This window comes from Tamandua tetradactyla, chromosome 1 (assembly GCF_023851605.1).
Source record: "Tamandua tetradactyla isolate mTamTet1 chromosome 1, mTamTet1.pri, whole genome shotgun sequence".
Lineage (NCBI taxonomy): Eukaryota > Metazoa > Chordata > Mammalia > Pilosa > Myrmecophagidae > Tamandua > Tamandua tetradactyla.
The window spans coordinates 31,642,393-31,666,191 of NC_135327.1; the positions used below are offsets into that span (position 1 = coordinate 31,642,393).

A 23,799-nucleotide genomic window follows, 5' to 3' on the forward strand; every position below is an offset into this window, starting at 1 on the left:
GATTCCAGGATTATCCTTGTCTTTCATTCTATTTTGTTTTCATTAGAACATTAAATTACCATTGTGATTAATTCAATTACTCAAAAGAGGTGGTTTCCTAGGACGGGCCACAGTGGCTCAGAAGGGAGAGTTGTTGACTACCATGCCAGAGATCCGGGTTAGATTCCCTGTGCCTGCCCATGCCAAAAAAAAGATGTGGTTTTTCTAGATTACCACAACTCCCCTCCCCCACTTCCTATTGTCATCCCCAGCCCACCTCACTCATTTATGTTACTGGTGTTGTGGGTACTTGAGCTTGTGACCCCTTGATACAAAATCACCTCGTTCTTTACAACAACGTCTTTGGATCACATCACCTGGATATATTATACTCTGATTAACCATTGTTCTATTGAAGAATATCGGTTTGTTTCTAACCTTTTACAATTCATTCATTCATTTATTCAACAAATAATTATTCTCGAGCACCCACTATCTTCAATATAGGGTTATATGAGCATAGACATTTAGGGTTCCTGTCCTCGTGGAGAGTAAAGCCTAATGAGGAAAGCAGACATTTCCTTTTTTTTTTTTTTTTCTTGAAAGTATTTTACTTCAGATTGAAGAATGGACATCTTCCACACTGTTCATTGTAAGATACACAGTATTCACAAATACATTGCTGGTCATTTGGGAAAATGCACACACCTCAACTACTCTTTCATGCTCTTTCTTTTAGAAAGATACCGAGACATTTACTTTTTTTTTTTTTTAACTTTTTTGATTGTATAGTATAACATACATACAAAGCAAAGAAATAAAAAGCAATAGTTTTCAAAGTACACTCCAAAAAGTGGTTACAGGACAGATCCCAGAGTTTGTCACGGGCTACCATATGATCCTCTCAGATTTTTCCTTCTAGCTGTTCCAGAATATACGAGGCTAGAGGGCTTAATACTTTTTATCATCACAATCAACTTTTTTTCCCTTCTTTTTTTATGAACAATAACAAATTACAAAAAAGCTATAAACTTCCAAGCACAGCACCACAATTAGTTGTAGAATATATTTCAGACTTTGACATGGGTTACAATTTCACAATTTTAGGTTTTTACTTCTAGCTGCTATAAAATACTGGAGACTAAAAGAAATATCAATTTAATGATTCAGCATTCATTTTCATTTGTTAAGTCCTATCTTCTCTGTATAATTCCACCATCACCTTTGATGTTACCATACCTCTCTCACTGGGGTTGTTTGGGCTATGGTAGTTCTAAGTTTTTGCTGTTGGAAGGGTCTGTCACTAATAGGGGGTAGGGAGATGAAACTATCTGATGTTCTGGAAAGACATTTACTTTTAACCGTAGGGCTGATGTTCAGTGAGGTGGCACTGTGTCTTACATGATTATCTCAATCGCTTCACTAATCTGCCTTACACATCCTGTACACACAATGTACATAGGATAGATTCCCCATAGGAGAGAGTCCCAGGAGTCGGATCCAGCAATGATTTACAGGAAACGCTTTTTTTGGTAGCATTTAAATGGCTTCCAAGCTTATTCAAACTCTTTGGATTTATACATTAAAAAACACATGCTCCACTACTAAGGGCTTAAAGATGGAGACAGCATCTGGCCCATCCCTAATGCTCTTTGTGAGCCAAATAAGTGAATGTTTCAAACTGATTTTCAATACTTTTAGCAAAATATTTTTTAAGTAATTGATTTAATAGAAGGGGAAACTGAATTGCAAATACTTTACTTTCATTTTGTAGTCAGTTTCTCCATTCTACAATGATCTGTAGAAAGATCATTGATTTTTCTACCCTCCGGCACTTGCCCTCCTTAGGTTTCATTTGTTTTACTATCCAACGACAAAGTACACTTAGTTTTTCTAATTAAATGCATCACCCAGTTCATTTCTAAAGAGACCCTTTTCTTTCCAGCAATTAACATCTCACAAAAATAAAAATCAAAAGAATATCATTTTTAATTTCGGGGGTGGGGGTGAAGCAGAGTCATGTTAGTCCCAATATTGCATTCGACACATATAGATGTACCACTTCACAGAAAACCCAAGGGCTCCTACGGGGTGTCAAGATAATTGCAAGGAGTATCTAAGACATCTGTCGTGCCTTAAATAGAAAAAGATTCTTATATGTATTAATTCAACTCCATGCCAGGAAATTGGATGTTTGAAGTACTAGTATATTTTTAAGAACTGAGTGGGTAGATGACTGTATTCATGTACCCATAGGCAGGTAGGCAGATAAAACCAGGAAGGTGGTAGAGAGAAATACATAGACGTAGATATATAATTCATCAATATTAATAACACCTTGCACTTCAAAAGTGCTTTCCTCCTCCAAACTATTTTCGTACATATTATTTCATTTAATCCTCCCCATGTGTCTTCCTTCTTCTTTGGTCCATTAAAGAGAAAGTTAAGTAAAAAATTCTTTACTGGAATAACTTTCTCTTGGCTTAAAGAAAGACTATGAGTTTTAATATTGGGCAAACCAAAATCCCAAATGAATAGACAGCACAAAGTCAGAGTTTTTTGTGGATTGCTTTCAATCTAGAGAGAAATATATGGATTTACAGGTCATCAACTGTCAAAACTTACTATCTGGAGCTAAAAAGAGGGTGGTTTGTAATGTTAACTATTAAAAAAAAATAGTCTTCTAGTCAAAATTCTTGATCTCAAATTCTTCCCTGAATCTTAAAATATTGATACTGATTTGCTCTTTTTAAGAAAAGGCCTTGGGAAGAAGTATTTATTTGGCCAAGCCCTGTCTCACTGATGACTTGCTTTCCTGGTCAGTCAGAGAATTCCGCAGTCATCTGGCATTCCTCAGTTATTAAGATGAATAGCAAAAATAGCTGTGTTTAATGCATGTTGATGACGCGGCAAGCACTGTAGTCATTTTCTCAGGTTTCACTATAAAAGCCCTTATGGCCCCACTCCATAGACAGGGAAGGAGCAAAGGCTCAGCATTTATACCATTTACCCAAGGTCCCAGGGCTGGTAAATGGCAGAGGCAGAATTTTTTTTTTTTTTTTTTTTTTTGTGGTGCATGGTCCAAGACTTGAACTCAGGGCTCTCACACGGAAGGCAAGCATTCTAACACTGAACTACCCGTGCACCCCAGAGGCAGAATTTTAATGCAGGCTTTTGTTTTGTTGATACTAAAGTCCACCTTTTTACTCATGTCTTAGTGCTTTCTATGCTTCTGGAAGCTGGTTTTCTCTGCAAATGCAAGTAATGAAGGTGGAACAACCAGAAGCTCCATTTTTGTGATTCCTTCTGCCATGTTTCCAGTGGAAACATCATTTTTATGTGTTGGGCTGTTGCACTTCTCTAAGATTACAAGGCAAAGAGGAGAAAATTAACACATAGCTTACATAAAGTGGAGACGTAGGTTTTTTTAATGTATGTTTCACTAAAGATTTACCTTGGCATTATTTTGTCTTAATAGTCCAATTCCTTTTCAAGTGAGCATCTTGGTAAACACAAGCCTTCTACTTAGAGCCTTTGTTTATCCTGGAAATTTCCAGTAGATCTGGGTTTTTTTTTTTTTTTTTTTTTATCTGTTGTAATGAAGTTGATCCAGTAAATAATGTTGCTGCTACACTCTACCATAAACTAAAATTTCATCCCAATTCTTTAACATCTCAACTTTGGTTGAAATGAAGGATGCCCATCAAACTGCATCTGCATTCCTTTCAAAGAAATGTGAACTTACCACCAAACATTTCTTCTAGAATTTTAAATATCTAAGTGGTATATCTTAGAGATAGTTCAAACTTTCCTCAGCCTATAGGAATGCATGACACAATGAAATAAATGGAAAATGGCTTCATTAATATGCAAGACTCGGATGCCACAACTAGATTCCATCTCAAAACGGCATGCTGGCTGCACTGACATGCTTCGCCTCTGACTCTCATGAATAAAAATAAACTTCCTAGGGCGGGCCGCGGTGGCTCAGCGGGCAAAGTGCTTGCCTGCTATGCCGGAGGACCTCGGTTCGATTCCCGGCCCCAGCCCATGTAACAAAAACGGAGAAACAGGATACAATAAAACAAGAAAATGTTTCCCTTTCTTCCTTCCTTCCTTCCTTCTATCCTTCCTTCCTTCTCTCTGTCTTTCCTTTAAAAAAAAAAAATAAAAAAAAAAAAAAATAAACTTCCTAAAGAAAGTTGCTGGTATCACCCTGGAAAATCTCTAAAATTACTTAATAGTCTTCAAACTTTTAAAAAGTATTAACTGGTCTCAAAGAATTTTAGCCTCTTTAAGAGACTAAACAGTAATTGCTATTCTTGACAGCTAGAAAAAAATAAGATTCTGTGGTTATGATTTGAAGACAAATCCCCGTGTGAAATATCCTGATTTGTCTTTGAAAGGGGCATCTGCAAAGAGAAAGAAAGAAAGAAATTAAATGGAAGGGGGGGAAGGAGGAAAGAAAAAGAGGAAGGAATCTGGTAGCATGTCTCACAAACAATGCTGACTCATGTCTAATCTCTGCAGACATGCCCACACACTCGTCCTTTACTTATTAATGATAATAACTGCTATTACTGGAGTAACCTCAGATGGCCTCTCAGATCCTTAGTCTAAACTAAGCAGATGGTCATCTTTGCATAAGCACAGTTTTAAATGCCTCAAAATGAGGGACAGAGAAAAACCCTAGAAAAGCTTGAGATAGTCTTTCGTTTTTATTTTTATTTTTTTTAAGAAGTTGATCTGCTTTTCAATGATCTCTCTTCCTGACAGGCTGGGAGTCTTTCGTAATGCTAACCAAGTGCCTCTGCTGCCAAGAGCACTTTCTGATTCAAGCCAAATTCTCCTCCAAGGGTTATCAAAGAAAGCAAATTTAAACCTTAAACTGGCAGAGTACCTAAGGGATAGCAAATTGAAATATCTAACGCCCCTCTCAGGGGGGCAAAAGAGAGTTCTTTATTTTCTAGAAGGTGACAACAGGGTCATGTGTGACGCCTGATGTCCACTTGATTTTTGTTTATAAAACCATTTTCTTTCCAATCCCATCCCTCCCTCCCTTCCTTTACCCTCCCTCCCTCTGTTTCTTCCTTCCTCCCTCTCTTTCAACATTCTCCAAAGACCAGCGAATGAAGCCACATTCTGAAGAACACATTGCGATGTGTTTGAGAATGAGGGTCTCTTTCAACTCAGCCTGAATTCTGGAGGCTGAATGAAATCACAAGATGTCAAAATCTTTGGGTATAATAGTAAGTCTGGTTGTGGGAAGAAAAGTAACAACCGAGGAGGTAAATTTATTATTTCTTTAAACTTCTCAAACAATTCTGGTCCTTGTAGGACAATGCAGAAGACCCAGAAAAAGGGATAAAAACAAAACAAAATACTTTTCATGTCAATGGACCTAAATTTTATGTGGAAGACAGACTGAACCTGACTTGCCTTTGGGTTAAAAACCTTGGTTCTACCCTGTGCCAAGCACTATGAAAGTTTCCATTGGGGTAGGAAAGGACATAAGAAATCCCATTAAAGTTAGCCTTTGCACAGAATCATTTTTATTTTCTCTACTAATATTAATAGGTCCATAATATTAATCAGCCAAAACGTTTGCACATGCCTTTAATGTTTGTAACTGTTTTTAGTGGTAGATTCTCATCGTCTGCTAAGAGAACAGCCAAGATAGGAACAGTGAAGTTCAAAATCTTTCTCTTAGCCCTTGGTTGCTCAACCCTGCTCCCTAAACTTCCATCATGGCAGGGAGGAGGAGACATTGAGTAATGTACAAGTGTGTGCTCATAACTGCAAGGATTAGACATGAGTCAGCATTGCTGATAACTGGGCAACTCATTACCAGATCTCTCAGGTATTGCATCAAGCATCAAGCATAGGACATTACTAAAATACACAATTAAAACTACAGTACTGGTCTGAATTTTTCCATGACCCATTAATTTAGAGCAGTGATTCTCAAACTCTACCATGCTTTAAAACCTCCTAGAGGATCTGTTAAAACACAGATTGCTGGACCCCACCCCCAGATCTGGCTCAGTATTTCTTGGAATGGATCCTGAAATGTTGCATTTCTAACAAGTTCCCAGGTGATGCTGATGCTAGAGCCCACACTTTGAGAACCACTGGCTTATAGAGCATGGAGTTTATGGAGCCAGAGCTGCAAATTTTCCATCCAGACTTGTCACTTCTGTGACTGGTGTAGAGAGTGCTAAAGGATGAAAAATGGAAAGCTCACTTTAAACCACAACAAGCAAAAACAAAACAATGAACACCCACCTAAATATTACCAACATAAGGCCACTAATAGTTCATTTATTCCTTCATTCATTTTTTCATTCAGTTCTTCATCCATTCTCTGTATGCTCCATCTACTGATTCCAGTATTAACATCCTTGTCATCATTTATTCATCCTGAAATTACCTTATCCAAAGGTTTAGGACTTCCTTAGAGGTCAAGACCTGAATTTAATCAGACTCCGGTTACAGATTGCATGAGATTCACAACTCTCATGACGATATGTTTCCTGCTTGGTCTTCACTCATCTTGATCCCCAATCTCAGTAATGAATGATGACGTCATCCATTTCAGAACTTCCCTTGCATTCTCCACGTTGCTGTGCTGTGGCAGCTGAAAGGCCATTGTCTGTTTGTTATTTTAGTCAGTGAAAGGGAATGGAGGGATCACCCACCCAGAAGAAATAAATGGGAAAGACTCAAGCTACCAAGTAAGTGACCCGTGAATTCGGTTTGGTGATGGGTTTAGCTGGTGTGTTCTCACTTCTTTCCAGCCTTGCTTTCAATGCTGTTCTCAGCCACAGTTGAATTGTCTAACTAATCTAGCTTAAGCACCTACTGTAAACCAGCACTGTGTTGGGCTCTGTAGATGCAGCCATGAACAAGCTAGAGTTCCTCAGCTGTGTTCTATCACCAGGTTTTCACACATCTCTTCTTTCTTCTCCACATGGAAAATTCCTCACCACCTTCCAGGCCTTGGTATAAATGCCACCTCCTCAAAGAGACCTTCCATGTCCACCTGTCATCACTGCATCTTGTTCTTTTACTCCACGGCATGTACCACAGTTTGAAATGCTTTATTTGATTCTGGATTGTCTGTCTCCCCTAGCCCTTCCCTCCTGTGAAAGGAGGAGGCTGTTGTATTTTTCTGGTACCTGGCACATACTAAGAGCTATTTCTTTCAAAAAATGAGTGAAACACACACCATGTGGTTCATTTCTATTATTTTCTGTATTCTAAAGAAACATGGCTCTTAGATGTATATAACTATATGTATTCTTTTTTTAAAAAAATAGGTTCATGCTCAATACCTGAGTTTATAACCCACATCTTTTAATTTAAGAATATACCTTCAAAAAAATGTCATCAAATATTCTTCTACCACCTGTGGCAGTATAGTGAAGTGGTTAAGAGTAAGAGTTTTAGCCTCAAAATGCCTGGGTTTGAATCCTAAATCAGCCATTGTTTAGCAATGTGACGTAAAGCAAATTACAAAATTATCTGTATAATGAAGACTGTAAAAGTTCTGCCTCCTAGGGTTGTCACAATTAAATGAATCAATACATGTAAAGCACTTCAAACATGCCTGGTACAGAGGTCTCAATAGATGCTAGTTGCTATTATTTTGTTACCGTTACTATTAATATGCTTCTGATGGGAAATGAGCATTTTGTAATGTTTCTTGTTTTACATACTCAAAGATGGACAGCAAAAACTGTAAATAAATTATGGTACTCCTATTTCCTCAATAATTGGTTTGTCCTGAATATTTCAACAGAGAGTATATTGCTTTCTACTGTATTTAAACTTTTTCTTTATTTTTTGCCTCATTATGTCTAACCTAAAACCCATTCTCCAGACTACGTTGGAACCCCAAATCCCAAATTTCCTTTGGAAATATGATCATCTTACTTGATTTAGAACAAAAGTAAATATAATAATCTTACTTTATTTAAAACCAAACCAATTTTTCTTGACAAAAAGTATTCATTTTGCCAATAATTTTGGTAATTCTAAAATCTGAATGAAGTCAAAGAAAATCTGAATAAGCTGAAAACCTCATTCTGTTTACATCCATCTGCATATAATTTGAGAATGTGTCTAGAAATTTTTCCAGGGCTTTGAATACAGTCTTGAGAAGACACTCATTGGGAGATGACAGATGCTTAGCTTGATTTGGAGGTATGGAAGTAGACATGTTATGCTCCTTTCACACCAAGATCTCCATTGACGTTTCTATGAAAAGAAGCCCAACCATTCCTTACCTAGGTTGGCTTCCAGAGTCTGAATCAAAGGGTATGGTCCTATGGCCTTGTTCTCCAACTTTCTGCCAGTGCTGCTGGCCTCCCAGACCAAGTGCACTGAGATGGTTCTGATGGGAATAATTTTTGCCAAGAATTTTGAGACAAAGCCCAACCCCAAAGGTTTTAAATCTTCAACATTGACCAACGCAGTGATCATTATACAGTTTACATTCTTAGCCTATTCTAAAGAAAAGGAGCCAGCCAAGGATTGCCTTCAGAAATTAGTTACTAAGCCATTAAAAAAAGAATTAAGCCTAACAGGGATGGGATGACCCTATTTCAGTGTGACTGAAAGCTCCCCTCTTGAAAAAAAAAAATCCAAGTCTAATGAGAACTGCTGGTTTGTGGGTACTTCCCACCCCACAATGACTTGCTAAGGAAATTATTTGGGAAACATTTGGAAGGCAAGTGGTCGGCCATTTATTCAATACACTTTGACTGAGCCCTACAGTGTGTCAGTGCTACCAGAGGTGCTGGGCATGGTGCATTGGAAGCAACAGAGAAAACTCATTCTGTGGAGTTCACCTTCCACTAGTGGGAGACAAACTGGATATTTTCAAGTAAGCAAAGAAATCACTAAGATGATTTCAAATCAAAAGAAAGTAAAGCAGTGTTGCCCTTTACTAGGGGCTTCTTTAGAACTGCATGTCTGAAGAGGTGACTGTTGAGACTGGATAGAAAAGAAGCAACAGTGAGCTAAAGCCCTGGAGGCAGCATATCCCAAACAGATGAAAGACTGAATGTGAAACCCTGGTGCAAAAATGAGCTTGTTGAAGAAAGGGAGGGAGGCTGTGTGGCCACAGAAGAAGCTGAGGGGAATGGGGTGGTAGATGAGGTTGAAGGACTGCAGGAGCCTCTCGAGTAACCCTCAACCAATTGCTGCATGCCTCCTCCATGCCAGGCGCTGTGATGGAGGCCAAGGACACAGAGATACAACTGGAACTTGGATCCACACACTCTTTCTCAAAAAGAACCATTGTTGGAAATGTTAGGCTAGGGTGACCCACTGGTCCATTTGCCTGGGATTTTCATGGTTTCGAAACTGAAAGTCCCACGTCCCAGGACCCCCCACCCCCCTTGGTCCTGGACATCATCAAGAGGTTAAACTCTCCCTGTGTTGGCACTTTATGGGCTAGACATTATACTCAGCAGGCTTCCATTATTAGGTAACTTAATCCTCACAACCACCCATGTGATGTGATTTCTTTTATTACTCGCATACAGATGAGGAAACCACCTCAAGAGCAAACTATTTCTTCCAGGTCCCAGCGCAAGACTCAAACCAGGTCCCTCCACCTCCAGCACCGAGTCCTGAGCCACTCTCACTATATCTTAAAACCTCCCATGAAACAAAATCCATAAAGAAGGTTTGAATGGGCAGGGATTGTGGTTTCTGGCTTTTCCAAAAAAGCATTGGGTGGGGACGAAGGGCATCATTTCTGTGTCCTTCAAAGACGAATATAGGCTCTGGGCTGCCTGCTGTGCTTGGCTGCCTGTATCTCAGCTTTTGCTACAACTTTGGCAGCTGTGCCAGGACAGATAGACAGGATGTGCGATTGTTGAACAGCTTCTTAGGACTGGACAACTGACGCTTATTTTTCTAAGGACTTCTGCCCTCTCTGGACTTGCAACCTGTGGAGGCCTTTTGGGACTTTGGAGTCTCATCTGTTTGTCTTCTGCTTTCTAAGGGGTGCGTGGGATTCACTGATGCAAAATGGTTGCTACCCTCTCAATCAAAACTGAGACGTCAGCTTAAAACTCTGAGCTGGGGACATAGCAACTTTATGAATCCAAACCTGTGAACAGAGGCTGGGTGGGTCAAACAAGACCCACACATGCACTTTCTTTGCAGTTGTTTGGTCTGAACAGGGCTTTAAACCTTTTAGAGACAACATTTTCAAATTGAGATATTTTGCATTTAAAATAAAATTGAGGGCAGTGCAACGGTGGCTCAGTGGCAGAATTCTTGCCTTCCATGCCGGATACCAGGATTCAATTCCCAGTGCCTGCCCATGCAAAATAAATAAATAAATAAATAAAAATTGAATTTCAAGTTTCTATTGAAAATGCAGATCTGTGTTCCTGCCTGGGTCTGAGCAGCTGATGCTCCTTCAGACAGGGCATGTGGCATTCAGCTCACCGGAGTCCCTTCTCCAAAACAACATCAAAGCCATGTCTCACCCACCTCAGAGGCAACACTGTTAGCTCTGGTGTTTTCCTGATACTAGAGAAATGTTCCTTTGGCCCTATGTTGCCTTCACAACCAGGGAAATAAAGAACTCCTTATGATTTCTCTTGCCCTTAGCCTCCTTTACATTTTTACATCAGCTCTCCAGTCCCCCTAAGCCTCCCAGTTTAAGTAAATTATGAGAAAAAAAAATTCCTGACAGATTCTTTTTTATCTGCAATTTATCCAGAGTTTTCTAGAATTTGGGATTTTGCAGCCTCATCCTTCCAAATTGTAGGAGCCAAGTAGGTCACAAATATTTACTTCTGGAATGGAAGGATATATGCTTAAAACGAAAAACAAAGCAATTGTCTTCTTTTACCATCATTTCATGATGTGAAAGAACAGTTTCACATCTACCAAAAATTAAAGTAGATACAATCACGAAGCAAAGAATAGGCATCCCCAAAGAAAGAACCACATTTGATTGCAAGTGGGACAAATCCTCTCTAAGGTTTTCTAAGGCTTAAGCACCAAAGGGCTTCAGGAGCAGTGAGATCCAGGGGTGCACACAATGCTCTCCATCCCTGATCTCTTTCTCCCTCTCTCTCCATCTCTCAGCTCTGCTGTCCTCTGCAATAGCTTCCCTTTCAGGCAGATTTTCCCTGGAAGTGGTGGTGACTCTGGAAGCTCCAGGCTTACATCGTCACTGCTTCAAGTCCAACAAAAGGGAACAAGCCTCACTCTTGATAGTTTCAGCAGAGTGCTGAAATGAGCTCAGTTTTTATCTATGTTTGCCTACCCTCAGTCAATCAGAGCAGCCTGTTGTGCTGCACTCTGATTGGCCAGGCTGAGTCACATGCCTTTGTGCAGAAAGTAGAATTAGTTTTCCTGATTTCCACGTGGAGTAGAGGAGGAAAAATGTTATCCCTTGAAGAAAAGTCAGGTTCTAGTGCCAGAAGAAGGTAGGAAGAATTCTTGCTGGGAAAGCATGAACTGACTTAATTAATGATCAGATAAATAAATAAATGGCCCCTATTATAAATTGTACCATGATGTGATTGCACAAGTTTCTTTTCTTTTCTTTTTTTTTTTCATTTCACCAAGAACTCATGAAAACTCAGGGAAACCATCTAACACTTGAACATCTCTGTTTTAACATATATATATTCACCTCCTATTGAGAACTCTCTTGCAGCCACTAAAAATGCACTTTGTTTGAAATTGCTGTAGACATCGGAGTCAACAGAGAAAGCTGTCACGCCACCGGAGCCGGGACCAGCAGGGGCAGGCCCGAAGGGCAAAGAGGGCTCCTCAAAGGACAAGAAGTCGGCAGCTGAAATGAGTAAGCAGAAAAGTAACAAGCAAGAAACCAAAGAACAGGCCCAGTGCACAGAGCAGGCCATCGTGGAAGTGAACTCGCTGCAGAACGGGGACAAGTCCCAAAAGAGACCTGAGAAGAGGCGGCAGTCTCTGGGGGGCTTCTTGAAAGGCCTGGTAGGTAGATTTCTCACTTTTTTCCTGGGCCCTCAGCAAGGGGTGTGTTTCTCACTACAACAGGGACAGATTGGATATGGTGCTGGCTGGATATTTGTCAAACAAATTTTTATTGAGCAACTACTATGTGCCCATCACTGCGCTAGGCACAGAGAGCAGGGTAGACACGGTCATTGTACTTTTAGAGCCCCACAATCAGGTGCAGAATTGATGGGGTCGGGGATGCAGTAAGAGGTAGCAGGGAGAAAGGAAGGCATGCAAAGGGACCCAGAGGTGAGGGCCTGGCCTGGCCTTGGGTATGAGAGGAGTGTCAGGGAAGGCTTCTTGGAGGAGGCTACCTCTAAGGTGAGACCTCAGATTAGCCTGTGAAAGAAGCAAAGGAAGGGCTGAAGACAGAGCATGTTCCAGGCAGTGGGAAAAGAAGGTACTAAGGTGTGATGGAGAGATGCAATGAAACTGAAGAGAGTTCAGACTAGCTGGAATATAGAATACAAGGATTGGAGAGAAGCTGGCAAGGAATAAATTGTGGTAGGGAGCATGGATATTCTCTTGTGACCATGGGAGCCTGGAAAAGTTTTATGCGAGAGAGATTTTTCCAAGTGATGTCATACAGAGATGACTAAAACATAATTCCTGCCCTCCTGGAGTTCACAGGCCAGTAGGTAAGTGGAGGCCAAACATTAAACAATTAGTTAAACTTTGCACTTTTTATTTATGTCTTATTTTGTTGCTTCTTTGTCTACATCTCTGGACCATTAGCTTTGGGAGGGTAGTGATAATGTCTGTCATGATGGTTGGTACATATTAATAGATACTCAATAAATATTTATTGGGCGGATGGATGAATGGATGGAGTTCAATATGACACTAGTAAATATTTAATTATATTTTGGACAATGTAAATCCTGGCAAATGAGAAGGAGAGCCTGAAGGGTCAATACTCAGCTTAAAAGCAAGGTGATTGAGCATAAAATAAAAGGAGAAATAAGTGAGGCATAGCTAGAACCCAGGGGAACGTGAGTTGATACAAAAAGACAAGGCCAGGAAATAACATTGACACCAGCAGTGGGGCAAATGAATTGGGGTTAACTTACATGCTGCAGTAGAGGTGGGTGGTTAAGTAAATAAACTAATCTAAACCTACTCAATCATTCAAAATGACTCTGTTTTTTTTAGTAGATATTAGTAATCTCCAATAGATAGAAGTAGATGAGTGCTATAGTTCCCTGACCCCAAGTGTAGTCCCCAGACCAGCATTTCTGGGGAGTTTATTAGAAATGCATAATCTCAGGCTCCACAGTAGACATTACTAAGTAAAAATCTGCATTATAGTAGCATCCCAGGTGATCTTTGTGCACCTTAAAATTTGAGAAGCACTGGTCTACTCCACGACCTTCTCCAGTGGGATGGTATGATGAAAATAAATTCCAGACCAAATTTTGCCACCCATTAAAAATTTAATTAGCAATCAAGCATTCATTCAACAAATATTTACTGAGCACTTGCTCTGTGCCAGGCACTGCTCCAGACATTTGGGATGTATATTAGTTACCTATTGCTGCATAACAAATTACCCTCAACCTTGTGCCTTAAACCATCTCTTTTCTCACAGTCCCTGTTGGGTCAGGAATCTGGGAGCAGCTTGGCTGGGTGGCTCTGTCTCGGGGTTTCTTGTGAGTGTACAGTCAGGATGTCATCAGGGGCTGCTGGCATCTAAAGGCTGAACTGCAGTCAAAGGGTCCACTTCAAAAAATGGCACACTGACGTGGCTATTGGCAGGAGGCCACAGTTCTTGCTCCCTGAGTCTCTCCATAGGTCATGACATGGCTGCCGGCTTCCGCCAGAGTGATCCAAGAGAGGAAAGAGGAAATCACAAGACTTAGTTTCAGAGGTCTGACGCCGCCTCTTACACCACCGTCTATTTGATAGACTCACTCAGTTGTGTCCACCCGCATGGGGAGTAAAATTAGGCTCCACTTTTTGAAAGAGGTGTATCAAAGAATTGTAGATATATTTTAAAACTATCACAGAGTATGTGAGAAAATGAAATAGACGAAACTCCCTGCCCTCATGGAGCTTATGTTCTACTGACACCAAGGCAGTTGCTCAGTGAATTCCCAGCTCATGGTCCCTTTAGGTACTCCAGTAAGCACCTGCCATGCAGAATTACTCATGACAGTGACCATATGCTAGTGACAAGACCCAGCTGAACTTAGACTCAGGCTCAGAGACTTAGCTCAGACAGACCAGTCCTGGGTTATTCTGGAAAGTTCAGAATCAGGCTACCACAGCCCGATTCCTATACCCTCCTTCTAAAGACAGAAGAGCCTGTTCAGTGATTTAGGCAATCCACATCTCTTCAGTATCATTGCATTCATCAATGAAAAATAATTTCTCATCCATTATGCTAGTTAACGAACACACTGGAGTTGAAGAGAGATAAAAATAGAGTATGACAGTTACTATAGGAGTACACCTTCTGATTAGATGCTTACAAATGCTAACTAACCACTCTAGAATGTAAGCTGCAGCTAAGCTACCTCAGCTCTGAATTCGCCACAAACCATCCAACGGATAGAGGCTAAAACAACCTATGCTGCACGTATGTAACCTGCAGTCTGTGATGTGGCATTTTAGAGCAAACTGCAAACATTATTACCTCAGGTAAATGGGAAACGAGTTTAAAGTTTCATGATGAAAGTCACCCTAATTCTGTCTAGTCTCTGTGTCCTTGAGTCTGTGTAGAACTTTGACTTGGGATAGTTAAAGGACGCGATACAGGACTATTGGAAACGTGAAACCCAAGTCCAAAGACCCTCTACCTCTCTGCAGCCCTTCGCAGAAAGGCGCTTCTCCAGTTTTAATGTGGCAATGAAGGAAATAGGTTGGTCATCAGTACAGAAGGTGTGCAAAGACTGATCACCATTTAGCTGGCTGCTTGATGAAGTAGTTTGAAATAAGTGGATTAGATCTTGGAACAAACTTGTTAAAGAGGCTCTATTGACATTAATTCCTTCCATTACAAGAAAATTTATACTTTTGTTAGGCTACCCTTTAAAACACTTTGATGCATGGTTGAAGTTCCAGTTTTTTAAATATTTTATATATTGACATGCACACAGATCTGTAAATAACAATTGGTAAATTAAATAAACATATTTACAGCATAGTGCTAAGAGAAGAAAGTAAGCATTCTAAACCCTGTACTATTTAGGTAAGTTAAAAATGCAGGTGCACAGACAACAGTTCACATTTTGCAATAACACACACACACAGGGAAAGAAACAGCAGCAAAGAAGTCAGATGAGTGATTCCCCAGAGAGAGGAGAGGAGTGACAGTAGAAGCCAGAGAGGGAAGAGAATAAATGAGCCCACAATGCCTGACACATGCACACATCCCCATGCACAGTGAGACAGGGCCGGGGCTCTGCTGAGCACGGGTGAGTGGGTGCCACCGCGCTGAATCCCTGGAGGTACCATTCACTTGGACAGCAATGTCACAGGTGCCCACTGGCGTTGTGAAACGCAACGCACGGGAAGGGCCCAAAGGGTATGATCAGCCACACTAAAACTTCATGGCACTGTTTCATTTTTTTCCCCACCTCAACTTGATGATTCTGATCATCACAAAGCAGAGAAGTGAAATAAGTTGCCCAGTAAGTGAACGAGCTTGGGCTGACACTATGAGCTTCTGCCTGGAAAATGTAACTGCTGTAATGAAGGGTGGGCTGAGATGGGGCTGCCCATTGTACAAGGAGACTCGTGTCTGGGTCTCCTGGAACAAACGCCACTGCCCAATCTACACCATTCTGGGTGGATTCATTGGGGTTTTTGTCTCCACTCTCAGCTCTTGCTGCTTGAGGAGTGCAAACCCTACTCACACTTCTCTCATTCATTTCCAATCCCACTATGCATTTTTTCTGCCCAAAGTTGAAGTGGAAACATCAGCTGCCACATCATGGTACTGGACAAGGTATTTCGGGAAAGTTCTGAGCTCATACCCCCAGTTCCTCTGTTTCTTAGTGATTCTCATGTTTTCCTGCCAGGCATCCACAAGGTGATCTCTGAGAATCTCATCCTTATATGATTTACATACCGAAACAATTGAAATTTCTTTCTCCCTCCCTCCAAAGCTCCCTCCCTCTCTCTTTTTCCATCTTTCCTCCACATATGTACCTGATGTGCTCAGCTAAACGTACTCGTGACTCATGATTTTCTCTTCTATCCCACAAGATGTTATTGTTCTTGAGTAGTTTTCCTCCCTCTGGATGTGGCATTAACCTCAAACTAATCATGCAGCGCATGCAACCATTTCATCATTGTGGGGAATGTCCAGATGTCGTTATAAACCAAGAAGAGCAGTTTGTCCCTGCAGTGGCTGTCATGTCCAAGTGTTTACGTCAGCAATAAAGGAAATACCTTCACCCTCCCAGCTGAGCGTTTGCTCAGGGCTTCTCAAGCTTATTGTGCACACGAATCGGCGGGCAGCCTTGTTCTCACCCAGCAAGTCTGGGGTAAGGCCTGGGGTTCTGCATTTCTAACGAGCTCCCAGGTGACCCCGAAGCTATCAGTCTATGAGCCACGCTTCAGGTAGCAAGTTGCTAAAGGAACAGAAAAGATGGTGGAGAAAATACTTAGGTTTCTTTTGGGTTTGGGGTTTTGTTTTTTTTTTTCCCCCTCATCTGTGGTTTACTCTTAGAGGAGAATTTGTTTAAAATAACACCCAGGGGATGATTTACATTGTGATTTTCAAGTATTTTAGTAGGAGACAGTCTCTGCAATAGGTGAGAAGGCTAGAAAAGAATGATGGTGTGGGAAAGCTCAGGTGATTCTTGATCATACATTGATTCATTGAACTAAAATATCTGTAGAAGGCCTTGTAGATGCCCAGTGCTGATCTACAACAAGGGTTAACGAGCTACAGCCTGTAGGCCAAATCCAGCCCACTGCCTGATTTTTGTAAATGAATTTTATTGGGACACAGCCACACCCCCTCAGTTACATATTACCAAAGGCTAATTTCGCAGTAGTAGACCCAAAAAGCCTAAAATATACTATCCAGCCTTTTATAGAGCATGCCCGCTGAGCTGGATGCTGGGAATATGTTCAGTGAATACCTGAGAACAGGCCCCTGACTTCAGGGGCTCACAGTGTAGTGGGAAGCATGGAATTAAAAAGTAGATAATTGTGGGGTTTTTTACGTGTGTGAAGTCACTGAAGAAAATAAACCAGGTAACGTTATAGAGTTTGCCTGGCAGTGTAGGCTGGAGGGTGGGGAAAGGGAGCCAGTATGTGCTTCTGTGATTTGGTAGGATCCAAAACGTTTCTCTGAGTCTTCAGTCAAGGCAGGAAGTCAAGGCACCAGACAGGAAAAGAACGAGGCTCTGTATTCCAGGATGGGCAGCATGTGCAAAGGTCCTGCAGTGGGAATGAGCTCAGCATGTTGGAAGAAGTGAGAGGAGGCCCGAGCTGTGGGAGGGTAGTGAGCAAGGTGGGAAATGAAGGAGGTGAGATTGGAGCCACGGGCTGGGACCAGAAGTTGCTAACTTTACGGGTGTGCAAAGACTTTAGACATAATCTTACACAAACTGGAAGCGTCAGACCCGGTTTATAATTTGTAAAGCTTTCTTTTGTTACTGTGAAGAAATGGTTCCAGAAGGGCAAGAGCAAAAGACAGCAACCTGTTAATACCCTGCCAGCATTTGCCAGGAGAGCTGACGGTGGTTCCGCCAGGGTTCAATGACGAGATGGGGACGGGATCGAGAAAGTCAGTTCATAGAACTGACCAAGCGCTTCCTATGGAGCCAACCTCTTTTCTGTACGTGATGTCTTGCCATTATTGTCACCTCCTTTCAAGGTAAATATTCTTATTCCCCACTTAGCATGTGAGGAAAGCAGGCCCCAAAGAAATGCTGAGAGTCACCCAGCTTTGTAAGAAACAGAGGCAGGGTTTGTCCAGGGCTCCTTGACTCCAAATCCTACCTTCTTCCCATTGTCAAGAGACTGAAAAAATGGGGGGAGGAAGGGAGAGAGCCTTTCTAGAACTTTCTAAAGATCAGGCCACAAAGGCTTCCAAGCAGGACATATTCCTCCGCGTTGCCCGATCCCCCTTTCCGGGGTGGGGAGAAATGCTGGCAGGCCACCCGGACCTTCACCACTCAGCCCTCAGGCCGGTGGAGCCCTGCATGACCTTTGCCTCTCCATGGCATCCTCTTCACTCAGTTCTTTGTGTCCTCCTCCCCCTTCATGGTGCTTGATTCTAACAGAGAGCCACCCACTCAGAACTCACTAGGACCAGACGTTTTCAAGCATTCTGCTGATGAGCAGGAGACTTGTGTCACAGAAATGTCATATATATCATCTGATAAAAATGCAGTTACCCTGACAGCATGGGAAGCGAGGGTCCCCCACCTACTTGATACCCCCTCACCTTTCCCAGGTCCCTGAGGCTCTCTGGGGAAGTTCCAGGATTCTGTTTTAGGTTTCTGGGCAGTCCAATCTGCAGGTCTATAGATGAACAAATGGAGACTTGGAAAGGAGAGAGACTAGTTTTTTAATCGGCTGAACCCCCAGAATCCTCTCCCCCTCACCTTTGCACTCTCTCCACCGGGCTTGGGCTTAACTGAGGTTTATGACCATCAGCTCCCTCCTTGGGACCAGGCCCGGGAAGAGTGGACGGTGATCAGGTAGTGTCTGGGAGAACAGGTTTGTGGAAGTCCCGATCCCAAGTCAGGGCAGCCATGGGAGTTCATCCCTATACAGGTTAGTCCTGAGCCTCAGTTTCCACATCTGTAAAATTGGGTTAATTGTCTCCATCCATCTACTTCATTGGACTGGTGAGAGTGAATTTGATTTGGTATTGTAAACTGTGAAGTGCAGGGCTAGTATACAAGGTATTGATGACGGTGATATCCAAAGTTCAAGCCTCCTGGGGCCAGAGAGGAACGGCAGTGAGTGATGTGGGCTGGGTGAGGTCTGTGGCAAAATGTAAAACAAACATCCCTTCTAATGAGGTGCCACCTCCTTGCAGGATTGTGGACCTAATGAGACAGGTTCTTCCCATTTTTCAAGGAAAAAGAACAAAAGTGCAGATTTTTATGTGAAAATAATTCATTTTATTTGTCAGTATCTAATTTAAAAATTAAAAGAAAAAATCTGCTTGTTGAATGAAGTCCACCTGAAAGCCAAATTGAGCTCCATGATGGCCATTTAACAGACCATAAAGTGGGTCAAGGCCACAGAACCTAAAGGAAAGAAATCTTGGAGAGTCAGCGTTGGTAGAGGAGAGTTGGCAGGGAAGGAGGGGCCCTGTGAACAGAAGACAGCATGAAGGTCCACAGGGCTAAGTAGGGGCAGGAAGGATATGTTTTACCTGTGGCCAGCCTGAGTCCAGCCCTAGAAGCCTGAAAGAAGCTTGTTTGGGGATTCAAACCCAGCTCCAACACTTAGTGGCTATGTGTCTTGGACAATTCACCTTTCTGAGTTCCAGATACCAGATCAATGGGGCAAATAGTCTTAATGTCACAGGATTAGGATGAAAATGAAATGAGATGATGCATAATGTCCTTAGGACAATGCCTAGTCCATTTTAGTTTGTTGGGAAAGAAGAGCCATTATTGCAGTTATTACTGAATTGGCCCCTCCCCTGGGTTGTAGAGGTGCAGAGGTTCATAAGACACTGCCCATGTCTTGAAGAGTCTCTGGTCTAATCCCCCCATCAGGTCATTTTAATGTGACGCAAACAGAAGGGCTGTGATGACCTAACTCTTGGGAGACTAGCTCGGGGTTCAGGCAAAGCAGGGATGGAATCCGGGCTCCACCGCTTACAACAGAAACCATGATGGAAGTGACATAAGCTCGTGGGCTTCAGTTTCCTCCTGTGTAGCATGAGAACGATCATGAGGTCAACTTCAGAGGGGTTGTGAGGGCCAGGGCAACCGGCCATGAGATCACACAGTGAGGCCACAGCCTCATGCGGTGACTAATCGAGCAGAGGACACAGAATGTGAATGGGGCAGAGCAGTCCTCTAACCCAGTTATGGCTGACCCCCAAGCCCAGGGCTAAATGTTCCTTGGTCATCATTATATCCCCAGAAACTACAGAGTGGCTTACGTATTGTAGGTACTCGATATATGTTGCTGTATGAACAAATGAATGAATTAATGAATCCAACCACCATCACTAAAAATACTAACAATAATAACTCTTATATAGCACTTACCATGTGCCAAACACTGTTCTAAACACCCTACATATACTCACAATCTTTACAACCACCACCCCTGTGAATCCCCATTTGGCCAATGGTAAAATTAAGACACAAAGTGTTTGGCAACTTGCCCAAAGTCACATGGGGAAGAAGCAGCAAACCTGGATCAAATCTCAGCTGTGTGACTCCCATGGGAGACTACACCATATAGTACATACTATACTGTACTTTACCATACTATTCTATGCTATCCTATGCTACATGTTACTTACTTACCTACATGCTATATATGTGTACTGTATACTATCTATACTGTACAATATAGATTACACTATTTTATACTATGCCATACTATACTATATTATCCTATATTACACCATCTATATGTACTAAAGTACTATATGTACTTTATAGACTAAATTACATTATACCCTACTATGCTACTCCATATTATACTATCTATACTTTCTTATACTACACTACACTAAATATGCTATATTATACAAACTAGAGTATATTATATTAAAACACACTATATTCACTATACTATATTGCATATACATTATGCAATATAGTACTATACTATATTATGTTATACTATATTATCCTATCCTATACTATACTAATTATACAATACTATCTCCATATACCATGCGATATATACTTTCCTATGTTATGCTACTTATACTATGCTATACTACATTATATGACTCTGTACTGCACCATATATCCTTCACTATACTATAAATTACACTACCCTATACAAGGCTATCCTATAGTAAATCATATCATATATACTTTCTACTATACTACGCTAACTCTACTATACTACACTACACTATTGTATACTATGCTATTCTGCCCCTCTGCTTCACTCTTACCTCCTTGTTAGACAAGTGAAATGAGGGGCCCCTGAAACCTGCCTCAGACACCAAAATATTTGAAACCCAGCAATTCACAATCATTTGAGAATCACATGAAAATCATAGCATAGAAGCAAACACAAATTTTTGCAAACAGTTTCTAAAGGTTCCTGGAACCTGCCTCCCCACAGTCTACCCACGGACCCTGGGTTGTAAAATCCCTGCTGCAGGCAGCCCAGCGGCCCCACCCTGCTCAGCCAACCCAGAGGAGTCCTGCAGGGAAGCAGCTGGAGAAAATGCCACCAGGAGAGCTGCTAGCAGCTCTGGGGACCCCCCAGCATTCCGCCTCAAGGTTTGTAGGGTCTCATCCACGAGGGTGAGGTGCAGGTTCACCAAGAGAAGAGGGAGAAAAAATGAACCAGAAGAAAGAGATGGTCTGGGAAATCTGTGGTCTACACTAAAGCCATAGGTTAAAAGCTCTTGCTCAGGAGACAGACTGACTATGCCTGGAACCCATGCCTGGCCACGAGCTAGTGGCCTGAGCTCCAGCAAATCGTGCCTCCTAAATGGGGCACAATTTCCCCAACCATAAAATAGGGCAACAATTATAGTACCCCTGATACATGCACCAACATGGATGAATCTCAAATCCATTATGCTACATGAAAGAAGCCAGACACAAAGGTGATATCTGCTCTGGTTCCAATGATGTGTGACATCCTGGAGCAGACGCGGCTATAGGGATAGAGAACAGATTCATGGTTGCCAGGGTGTGTGTGTGGTGGGGTGTTGACTATAGAGGGCCATAAAGGGATTTTAGGGGCAGCTGAATTGTTCTCTATCTTGACAGTGTTTACATGACTATTGTAGGCAAAGCTCATCCATCTGCATGCTCAATGGATGAATTTTACCATATATAAACTACACTCGACCAGAAAGTAAAATGATAATAATAATGACACCAGCAGTAGTGATAATAGTACCCAACACATAGAGTTCATTCAAGCACATTCAGTAAATATATAAGGAGAACCTACTATGTGCCAGGCCCTTGCTAGACATCAATGAAACAACAGACAGAATCCACAGAGCTTAAATTCTGGTAGAAGAGGCAGATGTTAAACAAACAAAATAGACAAGAAGATCATTTCAGGTAGTAATATGTCTTCTAAAAAGATGAAACAGGGTGGTGTGGTTAGAGATGATTGGGGAAGTCATGACTAAAGTGAGCTGTAACTGAGGGGGTGGGAGGTTACTATACCCCAGGTACTGATCCAAGTGAGTATGAACTTACCCAACTTTGGGAACAACCCTCTGAGATGAGTTTTATCTTCCCCGAAGACACTAGAGCACAGAGAGTTAAGTCCAGAACTTCACAAAGCTGGAAAGTCATAGAAGTGGGCTCTGAACGCAGGTATCTACTTGGAGACCGTACTCTTGTCCCCTGCCTGTGCATAAGGTAGATTGATGAGCACAGCACCTGACACAGAATAAGTGCTTAATAAATGGCTGTTGGTGGTGATATCACAGATCTTCAATAGGATGCAACTTCTTTTTATTTTTCTCCAGGGACCAAAGCGGATGTTGGACGCTCAAGTGCAAACAGACCCCATATCCATTGGACCAGTTGGCAAATCCAAGTAAACAAATCACCACAGTTCCTACCAAGTCCTCGTGCCATCAAGATGTCTTCCCCTACTCAGCCTCTCCTCAAACCCCACCCTGTGTATATATATATTTTTTCTTCCCAGGGCCATCAAATGAAATTCTGCCTACCGATTCAGCCTGAGCTGTTGTATATTGAGGTGTACTCTTTAAGTCTCTGGTCCAGTCTTTCTTGGTAAATTAACTGTAAAGATGGTTTAGCAGGTTAATTAGTTAGGTCAGAAGAGTCGATGGTTGCTAAATCGGGGAGGAATGGAGAGAGCTGAAAGCATTCTCGCTAAGTTATGAAAACTGGCAGTGACAAGTAAATTGCAGCATAAAGATGCCTGTAGATGGAATTAAGCTCTGTAGTAGATAATGAGCTCATCCTCCAAGCCTGAACAGGGAGACTGAAATCCATTTGTTTAAGTCCGCTGTTCAAAGAGGGAGGACATGCGTTGGGAGGTTGCCAGTTTCTTGGAATGCCATGTGTGGGGTGTGAAAAAGGAATGAATACGAGTTGTTCCTCAGATAGGGTCCTTGAAAGTTACTGATGAGAGGGAAAAGATTGACTGGAGAGGGCTTGAAATTATTTCGGAAAACAATTGCTTTTCAAGGCTTACAACTTCAAACAATAAATAAATGGAGTTGTGCGTTTATGTAGGCACACCAGGGGGCGACAAGGTCTCCATTTGTATCCTGCATTTGCACCCTGTATCCTGTATCACTAACAAAGATTAGGACTCTGCAATCTTACATCGTTAATGTTTTTCAGATGGCTTAGGGGCTTGCTTCATCTGTTCTGTCTGACACTTATCTCAAATCTGTCTGTAATTTCTTAATGTTTCAGGATGTGCTCTGATAAAACCCTCCCCATAACCCCTGTTAATAAAAAATTACAGATTATTCAAATACCTGAGTTTTCTTTTTAATACTTGTACAAAGGAGTAAATAGGACCATGAGTCTATTATAATGTAATTCAAAGTAGCATATGATTGACTGATGATAGTCATGTATAGTGTACCTTTTTCTAATTGAATAAAAAAATATGTACCTTTAGTTCTAAAGCATCTTTAATTTTCCACTTTTAAAGCAGGTTTCTTCTACTCTT

General features: G+C 41.6%; 1 protein-coding gene across 5 annotated transcripts in view; it reads left to right on the forward strand.

The window, feature by feature from the left end:
* Positions 1 to 23,599, forward strand: part of BCAS1 (brain enriched myelin associated protein 1) — a 114,307-nt gene extending 90,708 nt beyond the window's left edge. For 3 of the 5 annotated variants that reach the window (XM_077113597.1, XM_077113606.1, XM_077113614.1), the window contains 3 exons: positions 6,648 to 6,713; positions 11,707 to 11,970; positions 22,613 to 23,599. In XM_077113597.1, the coding sequence (XP_076969712.1) occupies positions 6,648 to 6,713; positions 11,707 to 11,970; positions 22,613 to 22,687 (405 nt within the window). In that variant the 3' untranslated portion in view covers positions 22,688 to 23,599. The remainder of the gene's footprint in view (positions 1 to 6,647; positions 6,714 to 11,706; positions 11,971 to 22,612) is intronic. The other 2 variants (XM_077113622.1, XM_077113633.1) reach the window with 1 other exon arrangement.
* Positions 23,600 to 23,799: the final 200 nt, after the last annotated feature.